This window comes from Lactuca saligna, chromosome 4 (genome assembly GCF_052625555.1).
Source record: "Lactuca saligna cultivar CGN05327 chromosome 4, ASM5262555v1, whole genome shotgun sequence".
Classification (NCBI taxonomy): Eukaryota; Viridiplantae; Streptophyta; class Magnoliopsida; order Asterales; family Asteraceae; genus Lactuca; species Lactuca saligna.
The window spans coordinates 104,066,295-104,082,693 of NC_136420.1; the positions used below are offsets into that span (position 1 = coordinate 104,066,295).

At 34.1% G+C, this 16,399-nt stretch overlaps 2 protein-coding genes and 1 long non-coding RNA gene across 3 annotated transcripts; 1 reads left to right on the forward strand and 2 right to left on the reverse strand.

Annotated features, from left to right (window-relative positions):
* The first annotated feature begins 636 nt into the window (after window positions 1-636).
* On the forward strand, window positions 637-1,612 carry LOC145042552 (uncharacterized). The gene is made up of 2 exons (XR_013680686.1): window positions 637-774; window positions 1,188-1,612. It is a non-coding gene; the product is annotated as an uncharacterized LOC145042552 (long non-coding RNA).
* On the reverse strand, window positions 1,557-3,186 carry NDPK2 (nucleoside diphosphate kinase 2). Its single transcript, XM_078990997.1, has 7 exons — window positions 2,901-3,186; window positions 2,748-2,801; window positions 2,580-2,666; window positions 2,415-2,495; window positions 2,215-2,327; window positions 2,059-2,108; window positions 1,557-1,822 (listed from the first exon to the last, which is right to left on the reverse strand). Exons 1-7 carry the CDS (start codon window positions 3,129-3,131, stop codon window positions 1,755-1,757), a joined length of 684 nt encoding a protein of 227 aa, XP_078847123.1. The 5' UTR covers window positions 3,132-3,186; the 3' UTR covers window positions 1,557-1,754.
* An 11,231-nt stretch (window positions 3,187-14,417) lies between these two features.
* Window positions 14,418-16,193, reverse strand: LOC145038734 (GRAS family protein RAD1-like). The gene has a single exon (XM_078987000.1). The coding sequence runs from the start codon at window positions 16,147-16,149 to the stop codon at window positions 14,521-14,523; it is 1,629 nt and encodes a 542-aa protein (XP_078843126.1). The 5' UTR covers window positions 16,150-16,193; the 3' UTR covers window positions 14,418-14,520.
* Window positions 16,194-16,399: the final 206 nt, after the last annotated feature.

Here is a 16,399-nt window from a genome sequence, read left to right on the forward strand (position 1 = left end):
AATTATCAAAACAGTAAATATATACACATAAAACATAAAAAATAAGTCGTAAAAACAATTATAAAAAATATAAAAACGAATTAGCACACTATTAAAACTTTAGAGGTTATTATACACCTAAAAATTTCCAGTGAACTTAAGTAACCAAAAAAAAAAGTTTAATCATAATAGATAGCCAAAAAAACATAAAAACCTATTGTTGTTAGTAATAGTGACTATTTTGATAAAATTTAAAAGTTTAGTGATGTTTTAAAATTTAAAACTAACTAAATGACCAAATAAACACAAAATTTAAAATTAAATGACTAAATATGGCATTCAACCCAAAAATATTTATAAATGAATCGATTTTGTGCAAATGTTAGCCATCTTGAGATAGACATTGTAATTTATTGATAACAGATCCTTTATGCAATTCAAAGATAGTTTAAGGGTAGTATCTGGAGACTGCTAAATAGTTGAGGTACTATCTTTGCAGATTACTCCAAATAAAAAAGAAAGGGGAAAAAGTTGGCCCTAGTTAAAGCGGATCCAATTGAATAATCGATTCCAGATGTGGAACTTCCCGCTTCCAAATTTCTAATCCGATTGTGGAAAAACATTTACCGCCAATCTCTCTCTGTCTCTTTCTTCTACTTTTTCGTTGTGAAACTCTTACACGGAGAGAGAGGATGTTGGGGAGGGTAAGGGCGTGTTCTTTGAGCTCTCTGGAGGTGTTAGAAATGGAGAGAACTCCTTCTAAGCTTCTCAAAGACGATTCTCTCTCCATCTATGGTTCGTACTCTTTTCTTCTTCTTTTCAATTATATTGCGAGTTTTTGATGTTAATCGATTCTCCTTCTTCTCAATTGACATATTGCGAATTTGTGATGTTAATCGAATATCTTCTGGATTTTGTTCTATGCTTCTTTGTGATTTCGTTCATGGTTTCTGTTTTGTGCGAGTCGATATGTAATGTAAGCAGTTTTGATTTGAAAATTAGGAACGGAGCTGAATCTATGGAATTGATGAGATTTTTTTAGTCCGGTTCGATTTCATCACCAAAAACATAAATCATGTAAATTAGCATCTGAGAATTACTAGATTTGACATCGGCAATTGAAGTGTACCTTTTCTCGTAATTAATCGAGTTGTTTGTGTTATTATCATTCTGTTGTGTGATAACTGCTATTATTGTTTGTTATTTAGAGAAGACACTGCTGAAGCTACAACAAGGTTCTCATCGTGATCTAAGTCTAATTCCTGATGAATCTATGAACACTGATACAAGTCCTTCAATGGCTTCTAATGAAGCATCTATGAAAGTGAATGCTTCCATGGACTCTCTTCCAAGCTCAAAAGAGGAGCCACATGGGAATTTGTCAGTCCTTTACATGTTTTCAAGATACAAAACTTCTCGACATGACAATCCAAACTCATCAGATGGTAGTAATGCCATGGAAATGCAGAATGATTGCTCTTCAGCAAACACATCACCAAGTAATGATTCTTAACTTCAACTTGGATGTATAGTTTGGATATGAATCTGAGTTCGAGTCTTTATTGTTATTGTGATAATTTTGAATCATAATGTTGTTCAATTCAATTCAAAAGCAAATCCAAATCCTTTTACATTGTTTATGCCACATTTTGGTGATCAGTCACTCCAACAAAATTACAAGGTAAAAACATTTTCTCAAAATTAAACTGTCATTCCGATTTCCCTCACAGAATTTCATCTCTCATAAATGTATTACTTGTGAATGATGCTTCTCATTATTCTATCAACCATGGAGCTTGAACTTGTGTCCACTCTGTTAATTCACCTTCTTTGAACCATAAAGCTGTCATGAAAAATTTGCATTGGTCACGTTACAACATAAATCATGTTCAGAATTTGTATGTGATACACAGACCACAAGCAAACATCAAAGGTTTTAAAACTATATTTGTTAAATATTCAAGACGAAGAACAAAAGGAATATTATAATAAATTACTATTTTGCCCTTTTGAGGCATTCTTCCCATCCTTAATAATCATGAAATAAAGAAAGAAGAAAATGCAAGAACAAGATGATACCTATCTCCCGCTTCCCATTTTCAGGGCTATCACTCCCATGAACCACATTCCTGTTTATATAAAACAAAAAAATCATGATACAATTTAGTACACAGTAAAGTATATACAGAAAAGCCAAATTCATAAATTTTATATAAAAAGGTAAAAAAGTTTAACCTTCCGGTTTGAATTGCAAGATCTCCTCTAATTGTACCCGGTTCAGCTTGAAGTGGATTTGTTGCTCCAATTAACTTCCGTGCTGATGCAACAACACCAACTCCCTCCCAAGCCTAAAAAAAATCATTTCAGTAAGAATTTATTTAAAACAAATAATTTAATAAATTTTTAACCAAAAATCTCGAGAAATAATACATTACCATACAAACAACAGGACCAGATGTAATGTAGCTAATCAGTTTGGGGAAGAAAGGCTTCGAGCTTAAATCCTTATAATGTTCCTACAAAACCATTTGCAATTGAAAATTGTTATTACTGATTAGTGTGTTAATAACCCTAAAAATCGGAGATAAAACAAACCTCACCTCTGCTAGATCTTTGGGGCAATCGAAAAGCTTTAAGCCTTTCAATTTGAATCCCTTCTTTTCAAACCTAGAAATTATCTCTCCCACCTAATTAAAATCCACAACTGCTATAATTAAGAAGAATATGGAGCTAAATTTATTGTTGCTAAACTTAATTTGAACACTTACGAGTCCTCGTTGAACGCCATCAGGCTTAATCATAATATAGGACTCCTCCACTTCCTGTGAGAATTGATAACAACGAAAGAGAAGTCAAATCGAAGCTAATTAGGGTTTTAGTTTTGAAACGACTGAAGTGAAATTAGAAATGGAGATAATAACCATGGAAGCGACCAAATGAGGAAGAAATATGTTAGGGTTTTTCTTCTTCTTGGTTGCATGAATACGAGTCGATAGTGAATTGGAGAAAAGATGAGACGGCGACTGAAATGCGGCTAGATGACGGTGGCAGGTGGCGGAGACGGCGGTGGTGGGTAAGGATAAGTTAATTCTGGTGTCGGATGGAGAACATGATAATCGGATTGACGATAGCGACGCCATTACGCTCTCCATTTTCCTCTACTTGAGCTGATAATGAGATGCTGTTAGCCTGTTATTACTGTGTATGTTTCTTGTTTTGGTTTTTCATCGGAAGAATTTATAAAAATGGTCCCTGGACTATTTCTTAAATGCATTTCTCTACTCATGAAATGTACAAATAATTATATAAAGACAAAACTTCAAAAATGGTTCCTATGGTTTTCAAAAATATCAAGTTTAGTCTCTAAGTTCAAAAAACCTCACAGATGGTCCCTATGGTTTCAAAACTTTTAACATTTGATCATTTTCGCTAACTCCGTTAGCTTTTGGCCGTTAAGTAAGGAGTATTTTTGTTACCTCAATACCCAATAAATAACATTTGGTCATTTTCGCTAACTCCGTTAGCTTTTGGCCGTTAAGTAAGGAGTATTAATATATTCAAGAATAATCAAGAACATATTTCGCCACCACCACCATTCAAACACCTTCTGCCACCATCACGGTCTGCCACCTCCACCGTCGGCCAAAAAATCATCCATAAACAAAAACAATACACAAAATATGGGTTTGTTCTCGAGTTCACCCCTATTTGATGAATACACACACACACACTCGAAATCAGATTCGATGAACATACACTCATACACACATAAAATCAGATAAGATATATACACACAAAGTCAGATGAACACACACACACATACGAAATTTGATGAAAACCCTAACTGAAGAACGAAATCAGATGAACACACACACACGAAATTTGATCAACATATGTTTTCTCGCCGTCACCCTTGATGCTCATTAGATCTGGAAGACGAAAACACTAACTGAAGAACGAAGCCGTCATCGGAAAAAGTGATCGACGAAGTCGTCGCTAACAACCCTAGCTTCGATCTATGTGTCGTCGTCACCGCTACACCACCATCCTCTGTTCCATCCTTTGCATCACCACTTGTTTAATTCGGACACACCATCATCACCGAGAGAACCTTTCACCAAGATCTGTTGTTCGTCGGTGTTGCAGCGACAAAACCCTAATCGGAGTTAGAAGCACAAAGAGCACCACCGCTACCAAGTCGAGTTCTTTGAGAAGACAACAATTAATCTGAGAATGGAGGCATACATCGGAGCATCAGGTGAACAGATTTAGCAAACATGTTTGCTCATCTGTTTCCATCTCTTTTTCATGGAAACCGAAGCTATGGGCTTTTCTCATTGAGTTTATGGATGAACCCGATTTAGGGGTTTGTTTACCCAACTGAAAACAGAGAGAACAGAGAAGGGAGATGTGGGTTTGGCTTTCTTTTTTTAGAGAGAGAGAGAGAGAGAGAGAGAGAGAGAGAGAGAGAGAGAGGGAAGGGTGAGACCCTTTAATATTAAATAATTATATATATTTTTCTTTTTTTTAAAAAAATAAGGTAAAACTTCATAAATGGTTCCCGTGGAAGTGAAATGACAGAATTGCCCTTCACTTAACGGCCAAAAGCTAATGGAGTTAGCGAAAAGGACCAAATGTTAAAAGTTTTGAAACCACATGAATCATCTGTGAGGTTTTTTGAACTTAGGAATTAAACTTGATACTTTTAAAAACCACATGGACCATTTTTGAAGTTTTGTCATTTATACGTTGGTTGATAGTCAATTCTTTTAAACGTATATACAAATTTATACCTCGATTCCATATGTTGATCCCTTTTTTGGAATGATTTGTCTGCTTATATCAACCTGTCTATTTAGGATGTTCATATTTATGTTTAAAAACTGATTATGGAATATTTAATAATCAAAATTAAATGATTAATTATGATAAAATAAGCTGTGGACGTTCAAAAAAAAGATAAAACAGATTGTAGCATATACTATTCGAATATGTTTTCATTGCTTGAATGTTTGATAAGATATGATTATTTTAAAAAATTAACAAATAAAATGATATTTTTGTCATAAAAGAGTCATTTACAATAAAAATGAAAATTTTATATTAGCTTTGGAAAAAGGACAAATGTTAATCTATTTTACTCTTTTGATAATCAATCTTGTTAAATTGATATGAAACCAATAAATAGATTTGTAAATTAAGCAAATATATTAACCCAAACATTAAAACCTGATTATGAAAGTCACAGTGACCGACTAACCATACACTAATCATACTACATTATAAATGAAACATTTTTACCATACACTAATCATAAAGGAAATATTTTTTCTTTCACTACATTCATTTGAAACTCTTAACTCTTCATATTTCTATACAACATACTTAATTTATTAACTTAAATATGTTTTTAGGTGTAAACATTATCATAAATAGAAGACTTTGTGACTTATTAATATGATATATTTAATTTGTTAACTTAAATATATTGTTAAATGAATAGCCTATATTAATATATCAAATAAGCTTAAAAATGTAGTTTAAAATTTAAAACCTAAAGTAAAATATCAAATAATGTTTTAAAAAAATTAAATATATACTTTTTAACATAGGAAAACATTAAATATAATAAATATAAAAGAACCTAAATTGATGAATTGAATTAATTAAAATGTGTCTGAAAAATGAAGTATTTTTTTCTTTTATAACATTCATTTGAAACTCTCAACTCTTCATATTTCCATATCATATACTTAATTTATTAAATTAAATATGTTTTTCATTATAAATATTATCATAAATGGAAGACTTTGTGGCGTATCAATATTATATACTTAATTTGTTGACTTCGATATATTGTTAAATAAATAACCTACATTAATATATCAAATAAGCTTAAAAATTTAATGTAAAATTTAAAAACTAAAGTAAAATATCAAATAATGTTTAAAAAAATCAATGTGTGTGTGTGTGTGTATATATATATATATATATATATATATATATATATATATATATATATTAACATAGTTAAAAGGGAACATTAAATATAATAAATATAAAAGAACCTAAACCAATTAATCGAATTAATTAAAATGTGTCTGAAAACTATATTTTATGATAAATAAAATTCAGTTTAGTTGTTTTTAAATTAATTTATAATAATAATAGTTAAAATTAATAGAAACTTTGAAATTAAATTATGTTAGATTACAAACAGTTGTTGATAATTTAAATAATCATCATGATGAATTAAAATACCGTCAACTTTTTTTTTTAAAAAAAAAATTAATAAATCATAACAGTAGTAAATTAAAATAGTTGGCAAATATAACTAATGTTATACACACGTAAAACATAAGTAAAATCCATTAAACGATTTGATTTTAATAAGCGTTATTTTATTTATTGTTCAAATTAATTATAATTTTATATAAACTAAATGTAATAATAATTATTTTATAGTTAATATAAATAATATAAATATTTTTAATAACATTATATTACCAAAGGTTTTAATTAGTTTTAACGTCTAGCCCAAATCATAATTTGTTGTAACCTTGTAGGTAAGGGATACACATTTTATCCTTGAATTATTTAATAATTGCAAGTTTGATAAGTTAAATTTTTTATTTAATACTTTTGATATGTAACAATCTGGTTCATGGCTCTAGCTCTGTCAAAATATCTGTTATCCGAATTATCCATCCGATTTTTTCGGGTAACGGGTAAATCGGGTTAATTTTTTTGGGTAAGTGGGTAACCCGATTTTTTTTCGGGTCGGGTAAATGGTAAGTTGTTTGGGTTTCGGGTATACCCGATTACCCGAAATATATATAAGAAATAATGTTTCTTTATGAGTTTATCTAACCCTCCTAATTCCCAAAGCCCAATTTCCCTCGTTGAGGCTCGTTCTATTTTCCCTACGTCAAAAAACCCTCGTACCTCGTCCGCTCTTCATTGATATTCGTCACCAATGTATGACTATATTGAAGTAGAAGATGAGACGATTGAAGTTGACAACCCAACCAATGATCAAGTTCCACGAGAAAAATAGAAAAAAATAAAATAAAGAATTCAACCCAAGATCGAAAGTTTGGAAAAATACTTGATATCTCAAATATTATTGAGTAAAAATAGCACAACATACTTATTTCATCACATTTATTTTTAGGTGCCATTAAAAAATTTTTAAAAAAAAATTAAAAATCGGGTAATACCCGAATTTAATTTGGGTAGGGTAACGAGTAAATTTTTTTATATGAAAAACCCGAATTACCCGAAACCCGAAAATTTTACCCGATCAACGCCCCTACATGGCTCATGAGCTTAAACAATTAACGGCAATAAAAATACTAATAACAACGGACCATCGAATCCTAGAATGCGATGTTGATAGTCATATCTTCATTAAAGTAAAGCAACTATTACACATAAAGATCCGGTATGTGTACATGAACCTCATTTTGGTGTTGAAAAACAACTTTGTAAAATTAGTTTATTTAAATTTCAATTTACTGCAATAGTCTGTAGATGTTAAAAAACAAACATGTTTTTTATTATCGGTTGCAAGTACTGTTTGGTCCATCTCTTTTATTGCAGAAGTTTGCTAAGATGTTTCGTACACTTCATACATTTTCGTTTCGAAAAAATAAACACCACCTAAACCACTTTGTTTGTTGATGGTTATGAGGTGGCTAAGACCAAAGACCCCACAATAACATATCATAACACATTTTTTTTTTGTTTGTTATTAATTTTTTTTTCTTCTAGTAAAAAATCTCACCTAATCAACATGTTAATTAAATGATTGAACTTTTTAAACACAACCAAACATGTTACATAGATGAGTTGACATCAACCTCACCATTTTTTTTAATCCAATTTGTCAAATAAACAGTTAAATTCGAATTGGCTCATTTAAATTTTAAAATATAAATTAGACAAAATTTCACGATTGGTCCCTGTGGTTTACACAATATCGCACTTTGAGGACTTTCTAGCAAAAAGTCACGCGAATGGTCCTTAAGGTTTCATTTAATTGCGCGATTGGTCCTTGACCCTAACCCCGTCATTTTTGAGCCGTTAGTGAAGGGGTAAATTTGTCTTTTCATCTTGTTGTGCATCAGAGTATATAATTTAAGGTCCGCCTTTGTATCCTTCTACTTCTCGTTCCTTGCCTCTGTTCTTCCCTCCCTACTCACATTCTATTCCAAAATTGAAGAAGATGGTGATATGCCACTGTGGAAGGCCGGCGATTTTGGTGACATCGTGGACTGACTTGAACCCAGGTCGTCGATTTTGGTCATGCTCAAGGTTAGGAGGAACATGCAGCTTTTTTGGATGGTTCGACCCTCCCATGTGCCCTAGGTCAACTGTTGTGATTCCGGGGTTGTTGCGTGGAAGAAACAATCTCGAAGCAAGATTGATGATGGTGAAATGGCTACTTTGTCTGAGTTGGTTGTTTTTCATGGTGTGTTACCTTTTCAAGTAAAAAATCAAGAAGCATTTGGGGGGGGGGGGGGGGGGGGGGGAATCTATAACTTGGAATCTGTCTTTTGGTCCCATTTTTTCATAGCTTTTGAAGGATTTTCCCTATGATTGTATGTAATGTTGGGACAAGAAAATGTAACAGATATAATATGTAATGTAAGTTTGATGTTTTGTTTTAATGTGATGGATATTATATTAGCAAGGAAGGAAATTGTCAATTTGATTGCATGTAAGTGTAATGTTGATTATTAAAGTGCAGTAACATAGCCAAAAAACTAATTACCAAAGTAGCATTACCATTAACCATAATGCATGTAAGTGTAATATCATGTTACAAACATAGAATACCCAAAAGACCTATCAAAAGTAGTTGTTTTGACTGACATACCATAACCAAACTTAGTAAACATGTTCTAACTTTAATTAGACATAATAGCAAAAGATTACTTAGAAATACAAACTAAGCTACAACATGTTTTCCCTTCTTTTGTCCACCCCCCTATCCAGCTTCATTAGGACCTCCCTGCCCCTTGCAAGTCCTAGCATTGTGACCTTTGTTGTGGCATTTGCTACAAGTGACTGTCAAGTGTTTCCTACTTAACTTGGTACTTTGAGTTGGCTCATCAACTGCCCTCTTCCTTTTTTTCTTTGGCCTACCAACCTATAAACAAATTCATATGGTTACATATTAACAAGTTTATTAAATAGTTTCAAGTTAAATTAAACAAAACATGTATGACAACAAACTTGTTTGTGATGTTTGGGTGGGAGAAGGGTTGTTGGACAATCAGATCTAGGCCACATGCTCCTTCCATTTATTGGGTCAATTGTGTGTTGGTACATAGCATTCCATGTACTGAGCCAGTAACATTTGCTCACCCAAGCCTCAGGATCTCCACATTCTGACCCATTCTGCATCTTATCATACATTGCAGCAATAGCATGCTGGCATGGAATACCTGTAATGTCCCATTTCCTGCAAGTGCAACTCCTCTCTTTCAAATTCACAACATACTGCTCCATCCATAGACCAGTCACTTGATATTTATCAGCTCCATTAAATAGAACCCTCATCTTACTTGCCTCTGTCTTATTGTTTTCTAAGATTGTTGTTGCAGTTGTACTTAGAGAACCTTTGCATTTGTCTAGCACCTTATGAACATTTACTATTCTCTTTGTGAGGTATTCTCTAATATATTCCAAACAAGTGATTATAGGCTTGTCCCTTGCCTCATCTAGCTTGGAGTTAAATACCTCACACAAGTTATTTGTTAAACTATCAGTCAATGCCCTTCCTATATATAAAACCAAACAATTAATTACTGAAATCAGTTATGAAATATGTTAGTGAAAAGAGTATGATACTTACCAGAGAAATGGGATCTTGCCCAGTGTTTTGCAGGAATTTTACTTAACCACTCATGTGCTTCTGGGTTAAGCTTTTTCAGTTTCTCCATAGCCCTATTAAATTTTGGTATGTTGTATACTTTTCCACAACACCATACTGCTTCCCTCAATTCATCTCCTTTGTGTTTCAATTTCATGTTGTCATACACATGTCTTAAACAGAACCTTTGCTCAGTTGATGGAAATAACTTCTCTATTGCAGCCAAGATTCCCTGTGAGTACAATTAAAATAAGTTAGTAAATGAAATAATAAAAAAAAGTAAAAGTGAATAAAAAGTTAGAGGGTACCTTTTGCCGATCTGAAATGAAAGTGAAGTTAGATGAAGAATTCAAATCTAAGTCATCACCCAAGTGTTCCAAAAACCATGTCCAAGAGTTAATATTTTCAGTCTCTACAATGGCATATGCAACTGGGTAAATGCCATTGTTCGAATCAAGCCCAACTGCAGTAAGAATTTGTCCTGGAAAGGGACCCTTCAAAAACGTACCATCAAATCCAAGAAAATCCCTCAAACCTTTTTTAAATCCCTCCTTCAATGGACCTAATCATATATATATCCGTTTGAAGATCCTTGTCTCAGAAGACACATTGGGTTCAGTTTCAACATCTATCTTCACAGTTGTTCCTGGATTCTTTGACTTCAATTCCATGGCATATTCTCTCAAAACACCGTACTGCTTTTCATAATCACCATAAACATATTGTTTTGCCATAGCTTTGGCCCAAAATACTTTCATCTTTGATATTGAAAGTGAATACCTCTGTACTAACTCCTCTCGTAAAGCACGTGTAGGGATCTTGGGGTTACTTTCAACTTGATGCAATATGTTGTTAGCTAGAAACTTAGATGAACAAGCCCTCACTGTCCTTGTTTGCAAACAAGAATGAGAATCTTCGTATGTTTTGACAGTCCAAAGTTGTTTCTCATCTGCCCTAGATATAAAAAGAACCCATGGACAAGTTGTTTTCTTGGAAAGTACTAAATTGCCCCTATCTTTATTACTGTCACCAGTCAATTCAGGAACAATACCCCTACACTTTACCCTAACTCTTGTCTTGTCATTCTTTACATAATGTAGATCCCTCCTTTCTTTTACAGAGTAGTTGGCAATAACTTCTCTTATTTTTTCCTTTTCCTTGAACGTCTGACCAATCTTAAAAGCTTTAGTGTGAACCTCACCAGATGAACAAGCAACTGGTTTTAGAATGGACCTTAACAATTTCTTCCTAGGCTCTTTTTCACTAGCAAATGACTCAAATACATCATTGTCTAAGACTTCTAAACGTTCATCTTCAATGTCTTCATGTTCCTTAGTATTATTGTTTGTCGGATCAAGCTGGCCCAAGTCAATGTCTTCATCAAGTACACTACAGAAGTTGATCATGTTCACCTCCACATCATCTATCAAAGGTTCCTCATCAAACACTATTTTTTTTGCATCATGCTGACTATCAAAATCACTTTCATCTGCACTATCCTCACAATCATATTCATCATCTACAACTGGATCATTATTCATAACTGGCTCATCATATTGGTCATCTATGATTGGCACATCATTCATAACAGGTACATCATTCATAACTGGTTCATCATTCAAATCTGGTTCATCATTCATAATTGGTTCATCATTTAAAACTGGCTCATCAGTCATAACTGGCTCATCATCCATAACTGGCTCACTATCCTGTATCACTTGTGAAGGTCCATCAAATGTTCCATATGGCACAATGGACTGGGAGTAGTCTAATTTTTTCCTAGAAGACCCAACAACTTTTCCCTTCTTTTGGTTCCTATCTAGTTCAGGGGATACATCAGTAACCAACTCCTCAATAATAACCTTGGTGGGGGACAAAAAATAACTGTTAACCCTTGTATGCCCATGCTCTATGTAGATACTTAAAAGGTTATTTTTTTCCACATAATTTGACAATACATGCACATCCCCATCATTTCCTAGAGGTAACAGACCAAAGTCCAACTCTACTTCTGGAATAAGAAAATGATAATACAAAGTTTGCCCTTCTACGTACCCTATTTCTCGAACCATTGTATCCAACTCATGCACAGAGAAAACGTCAATATCTACGAAGTCAACATAGTCTATTGTTCCATCTACGTACCTTCTCCCAGGGCTTTTCGTGAATATCCCACCATGATGGATTTTCAGAGTGAAATAGTTGCTTATTCCCTCTGAAATAAAGAATAACAAAAAAAATTTCAACAATTTGGGCATAATATCAAATCGAGAAAATCAAAGATCACTTTAGTAAGTCACTTACGGTATATCCTTTCCAAATCATAATTTGATGCTTTAGTGTGTTTGGAACGAAGTGACCATAACGTTAACACCATTATCGTTTTCAATCGACAAATGATCCTCTGCCTTGTGTTCTGTTGGAGAAGACGAAGATGAATGCGAAAGGGTAATGGGTAGCTGAGGAAGATGATCTTTGTACTTAATTACAGAGTTCATGCGTATATGTGCATAATGATCGATTATTAGAGTGACTGCAAGATGAAAAGACAAATTTACCCCTTCACTAACGGCTCAAAAATGACGGGCTTAGGGTCAAGGACCAATCGCGCAATTAAATGAAACCTTAAGGACCATTTGCGTGACTTTTTGCTAGAAAGTCCTCAAAGTGCGATATTGTGTAAGCCACAGGGACCAATCGTGAAATTTTGTCTATAAATTATAAAAGAAACTGTTACACTTAGTTAAATAAGTTATAAACTCATTTATTTTTTGAATATGAAAAAAAACAACTATAAATCAATTGTTCAAATAATGTTGAACATGACTAACATCTATATAAATCAATGAGAACTAGAATTTCAACAAGATTAGAGTTCGTGAGGAAAGAAAGAAAACATACATGCTCTTTATAGGAATGGTCACATGAGTTCAAACACACCTCGGGCTTTTTGTGCCCTTTCCTCTATATTGTTTAATGAATTGATGTGAAATTCTACGTTAACACACGGTCAACAAAATTGACACATCAACGTTTTGATAAGTTAAACGTTAGGATCCACATCAACAAAAATGACACATGAACTTTTAGACAAGTCAAATCTATAGATAAATGGGTAAAGGCTAAAAAATGAAAGGTTTTCGGTAAATAATGACAAATAAAAAACACCAAAAATAAAAATTAAAACAAATTAGGGCCAATACCTAAGAGACTTATAAATAATGTTTTTTTTTTCACATTAACTTACACCCCCTTTCCGAGTTCAAATTAACAAGAGAAAAGAAAGGAATTGAATGAAAATGAGAGAAAAATAAAAAAGAAATTAGTGTTCACGATTTTCATTAAAGAAGGAAGTGGAAGGAAATAGAATGATCACTTTCACTATTAATTTTCTTTCCGATTTAGATGAATTTAAAGAGAAAGAACAAAATGTTTAACTTTCTTTTAACTTTTCTCCGACTTGGGACGCAGACAAATTTAATTTCCTTTCATTTTCTCTTTTTGTTTGCTAAAACTAGGAAGCGAGACTTAGACTATGTTTGACATACTAGTTGAAAAGTAGCTTTTAAATAAAAAAACTAATTGATAGCTGAAAAACTAACTGATAAAAAGAATTCTGAAACATAAAAAATTACATAAAAATACAGAAGTGTTTCTATAATCAGTTAGAAAATGTATTTGGAAAATTTAAAAAAAGTTCGATTTTTCTTAAGCTAGCTTATACTGAGGCCCGCCGAACACGCGTTAATGAAAAACAGAGCCGAGCCTGAGAGCTTCGAATAGCTACCATAATCAACTCATTCACCCACCCGCTCTCCCATCTTTGATCTTCCATCCGGACGAGATCGACGACGTCTGACGGAAGTGTTACCGCTTCGGAGGCCACCGTACCGGAATCTGACGGTAACAAACTTTGTGTTAGTTAATTCTTTATCCCGAGACGACCATTCTCTCAAGTAAACATCTACTTGTAAATTTCAATGTTTCAGGAGCTGTGAAATTATATGTTAGTTACTACTTTGTTCGAAACTTTACAGATAATTTCAATATTCGTAAATTTCTGTCTAGTGTTGTTGTTTGTAGATTTAATGCTGCTTAATAGCTGTATGTACCTACAGCTGAAACCCTAATGCCCTAGATTTGAATCATTTGATAATTGCGAAATTCCGTATGTGTTTACTAACTTTGATACAATTTCGTATGCAAAATCTTACTTCATTAACCTAGGAACCACTTAATCTTTCGTATTTTGTTTGCCCATTACTTAATCAAAAACTTTCAGTATCACAAGTAATTCAACATAAGAAAGTAAGTACCTCTTTCTATTGATGGAAGATAAAACTTAATCACAATTGCTTTCCATTCTATCCCTATTAAAAGAATGCCAATCAATACATTATATATACACCCTACTTTTCACACCAAATCACAACAGTTAGTTTATTTCCTCTGTACGTATCCATTGAACACGTTCACACTTCACTCTTTTTTTTTTTTTTTTTTTTTTTTTTCATTTGGGAATTGGGACACACCCAAACTTAGAATCTTTATTCTCTTATTGAAGCTTACACTGTAACCACTCCTTACATTCTCCCACAAGCTTGCAGCTTTACTGTTTTATTGGCTGGAAGATCCAAATAGTAAAAGACTTTTTTGCCCCTTTAACATTTCCAGCAAGAAGCAGCAACAATGGGCTTAGATTTCCACCCAAGAACCAATGAACCCTTTTCTTCCACAATCGTATACCCTTCACAAATTTTAAGCTTTCCAAGCCATTCCTTTGCCCGAGCCATCAACTTAACCGGGGCAGCTTGAAACCCTGCCCGACTCATCCTCCTCCTCCATTGGTCAACCCTCTCGTGCCTTTCCACCCTATTAGGCCCCTCACAACTCACAATATTCTTGATCTCTTCCGCAAAGTAAAACTGTTCAATTTTTGCCCTTCTAGTGTCATATTTAGGTAACATCGCATCAAGAGCATCAAAAATGGCTGAATAGTAATACAAAGCTTCCATAAACCTCCCAAGAAAAAAAGGCCCGTTGTGACTCGAATCCTGTTCCACAAGCACTAAAACTTTCGGGGACAATTCATGGATTATCTGTAAAACCGAATTCAAAGCACCCCGACTCTCTTTCACCACACAATGGAGTTGTAACATACTGTTCACCACTAACACTTCGTTTTCATAAGTCTTAATGTCTTCTGGCTTAAGATTCTCCAAACTACTTTCCACCAACGAAAACTCCAAATTTACACCCAATTCACATGCATACGTCTCCAACTCATCACCGATGATACGAAACCGGCTCGCACACTGTCCAACCGCGGTTATCCTAACCCGGCGTGGACATTGTCCAGGCTGGTTTGATAGACTCTCTATCAAACCACGCCATTGGTGTCCATGTGGTAAACCAAGGGTCAACCCTAAGTCAACCACATGGACAAAACTCTCTCCCTCAAAGGCTTCCAATATTGTTAAGTTAGCAACAAAGTGTCCGAATTGAATATGCGGGCAAACTTCATACACGAGGCGTAAAGCCTCATCCCTTTTCTCTGAACCTATGAGGTTCAGTCGGTGCGGTTGGGCTACAAGCCCAACCGCACCAAGCGGTTGCACCATGGCTAACCGGTCGGTTAGCCCCTGCATGAAACAGGAAGCAACCCTCTGAAAAGATGACCCGAACACAAGCGCATTGGCTCGAAGCTCGGCTAATAAAGTCGAAGCATGTGCTTTATCACGACACGCAACAGCTTCAGCACATGAGATTAAGAGCTGAACGAGATGCATTTCATGGTTTTCATCCACGTGTCCTTTGTTTTCAACTTTTAACCCGTTTTCTAATATCGCGTCTTCAATAGCTTCAGCAGCTAAGTATCTTTGAGTGTAAGTCCAGATATGGTCTCTAAATCGAAGCTTGGGTAAACTGTTGGTGCTGTTACTCCGAGGGATAGAATTGACATTTACCACAGTGGTTTCTGGCATGCTCACTGATCTTTTTATCTTTTTTTGGGTAAAGGGTTTGTTAGCCAAGCTAAGTAGCTGCCATGGGGAGGTGGGGTTTTCGGAAAAAGACGAATAACTTTGGGGGTAAAATGGGGATATTGAAAGATCTTGACCTAGGTCAGTTTTGTTATCATCTTCATCCCCAACATACAGGAAATTAGGGTTACCTGTGTAAAAAGATTCCTCTGATTTTCTCTTTGTGCCAATAACTCCATTGACACCTACTTTAAGATGATTGAATCTTTGGTCACTATAAAGTGGATGTCCGAAAAAACCAGAAGCCATTTTTGAGTCTCTTTTTTTTTGAAGTTGAAAAAAGATCAAATAAAGCTCTGAAAAAATCATAAGCCAGGTGAAGCGAGCTTATATAGAATTCGCAACTTTGTTCTTGTTGTCAAGAGAATACTATGATGTTTGTTGGTTTCCTTAAATGCCAAATATTTTTCATTTAAAATATAATAATTTTTTTAACTTTTGACACTTTATTCTGTAGTAGCTTTTCTTGAGGTATGAACTAGGTGTCATCATATTCCAA

Bases quoted from the DNA above. Each gene is read 5' to 3' on its own strand.
- NDPK2 (XM_078990997.1), bottom strand. From the start codon at position 3,131: ATGGAGAGCGTAATGGCGTCGCTATCGTCAATCCGATTATCATGTTCT. The intron at 2,667-2,747 runs GTAAGTGTTCAA...GATTTTAATTAG, and splicing joins ATGGCGTTCAACGAGGACTC to GTGGGAGAGATAATTTCTAG. The intron at 2,496-2,579 runs GTGAGGTTTGTT...ATGGTTTTGTAG, and splicing joins GCCCCAAAGATCTAGCAGAG to GAACATTATAAGGATTTAAG.
- LOC145038734 (XM_078987000.1), bottom strand. From the start codon at position 16,149: ATGGCTTCTGGTTTTTTCGGACATCCACTTTATAGTGACCAAAGATTC.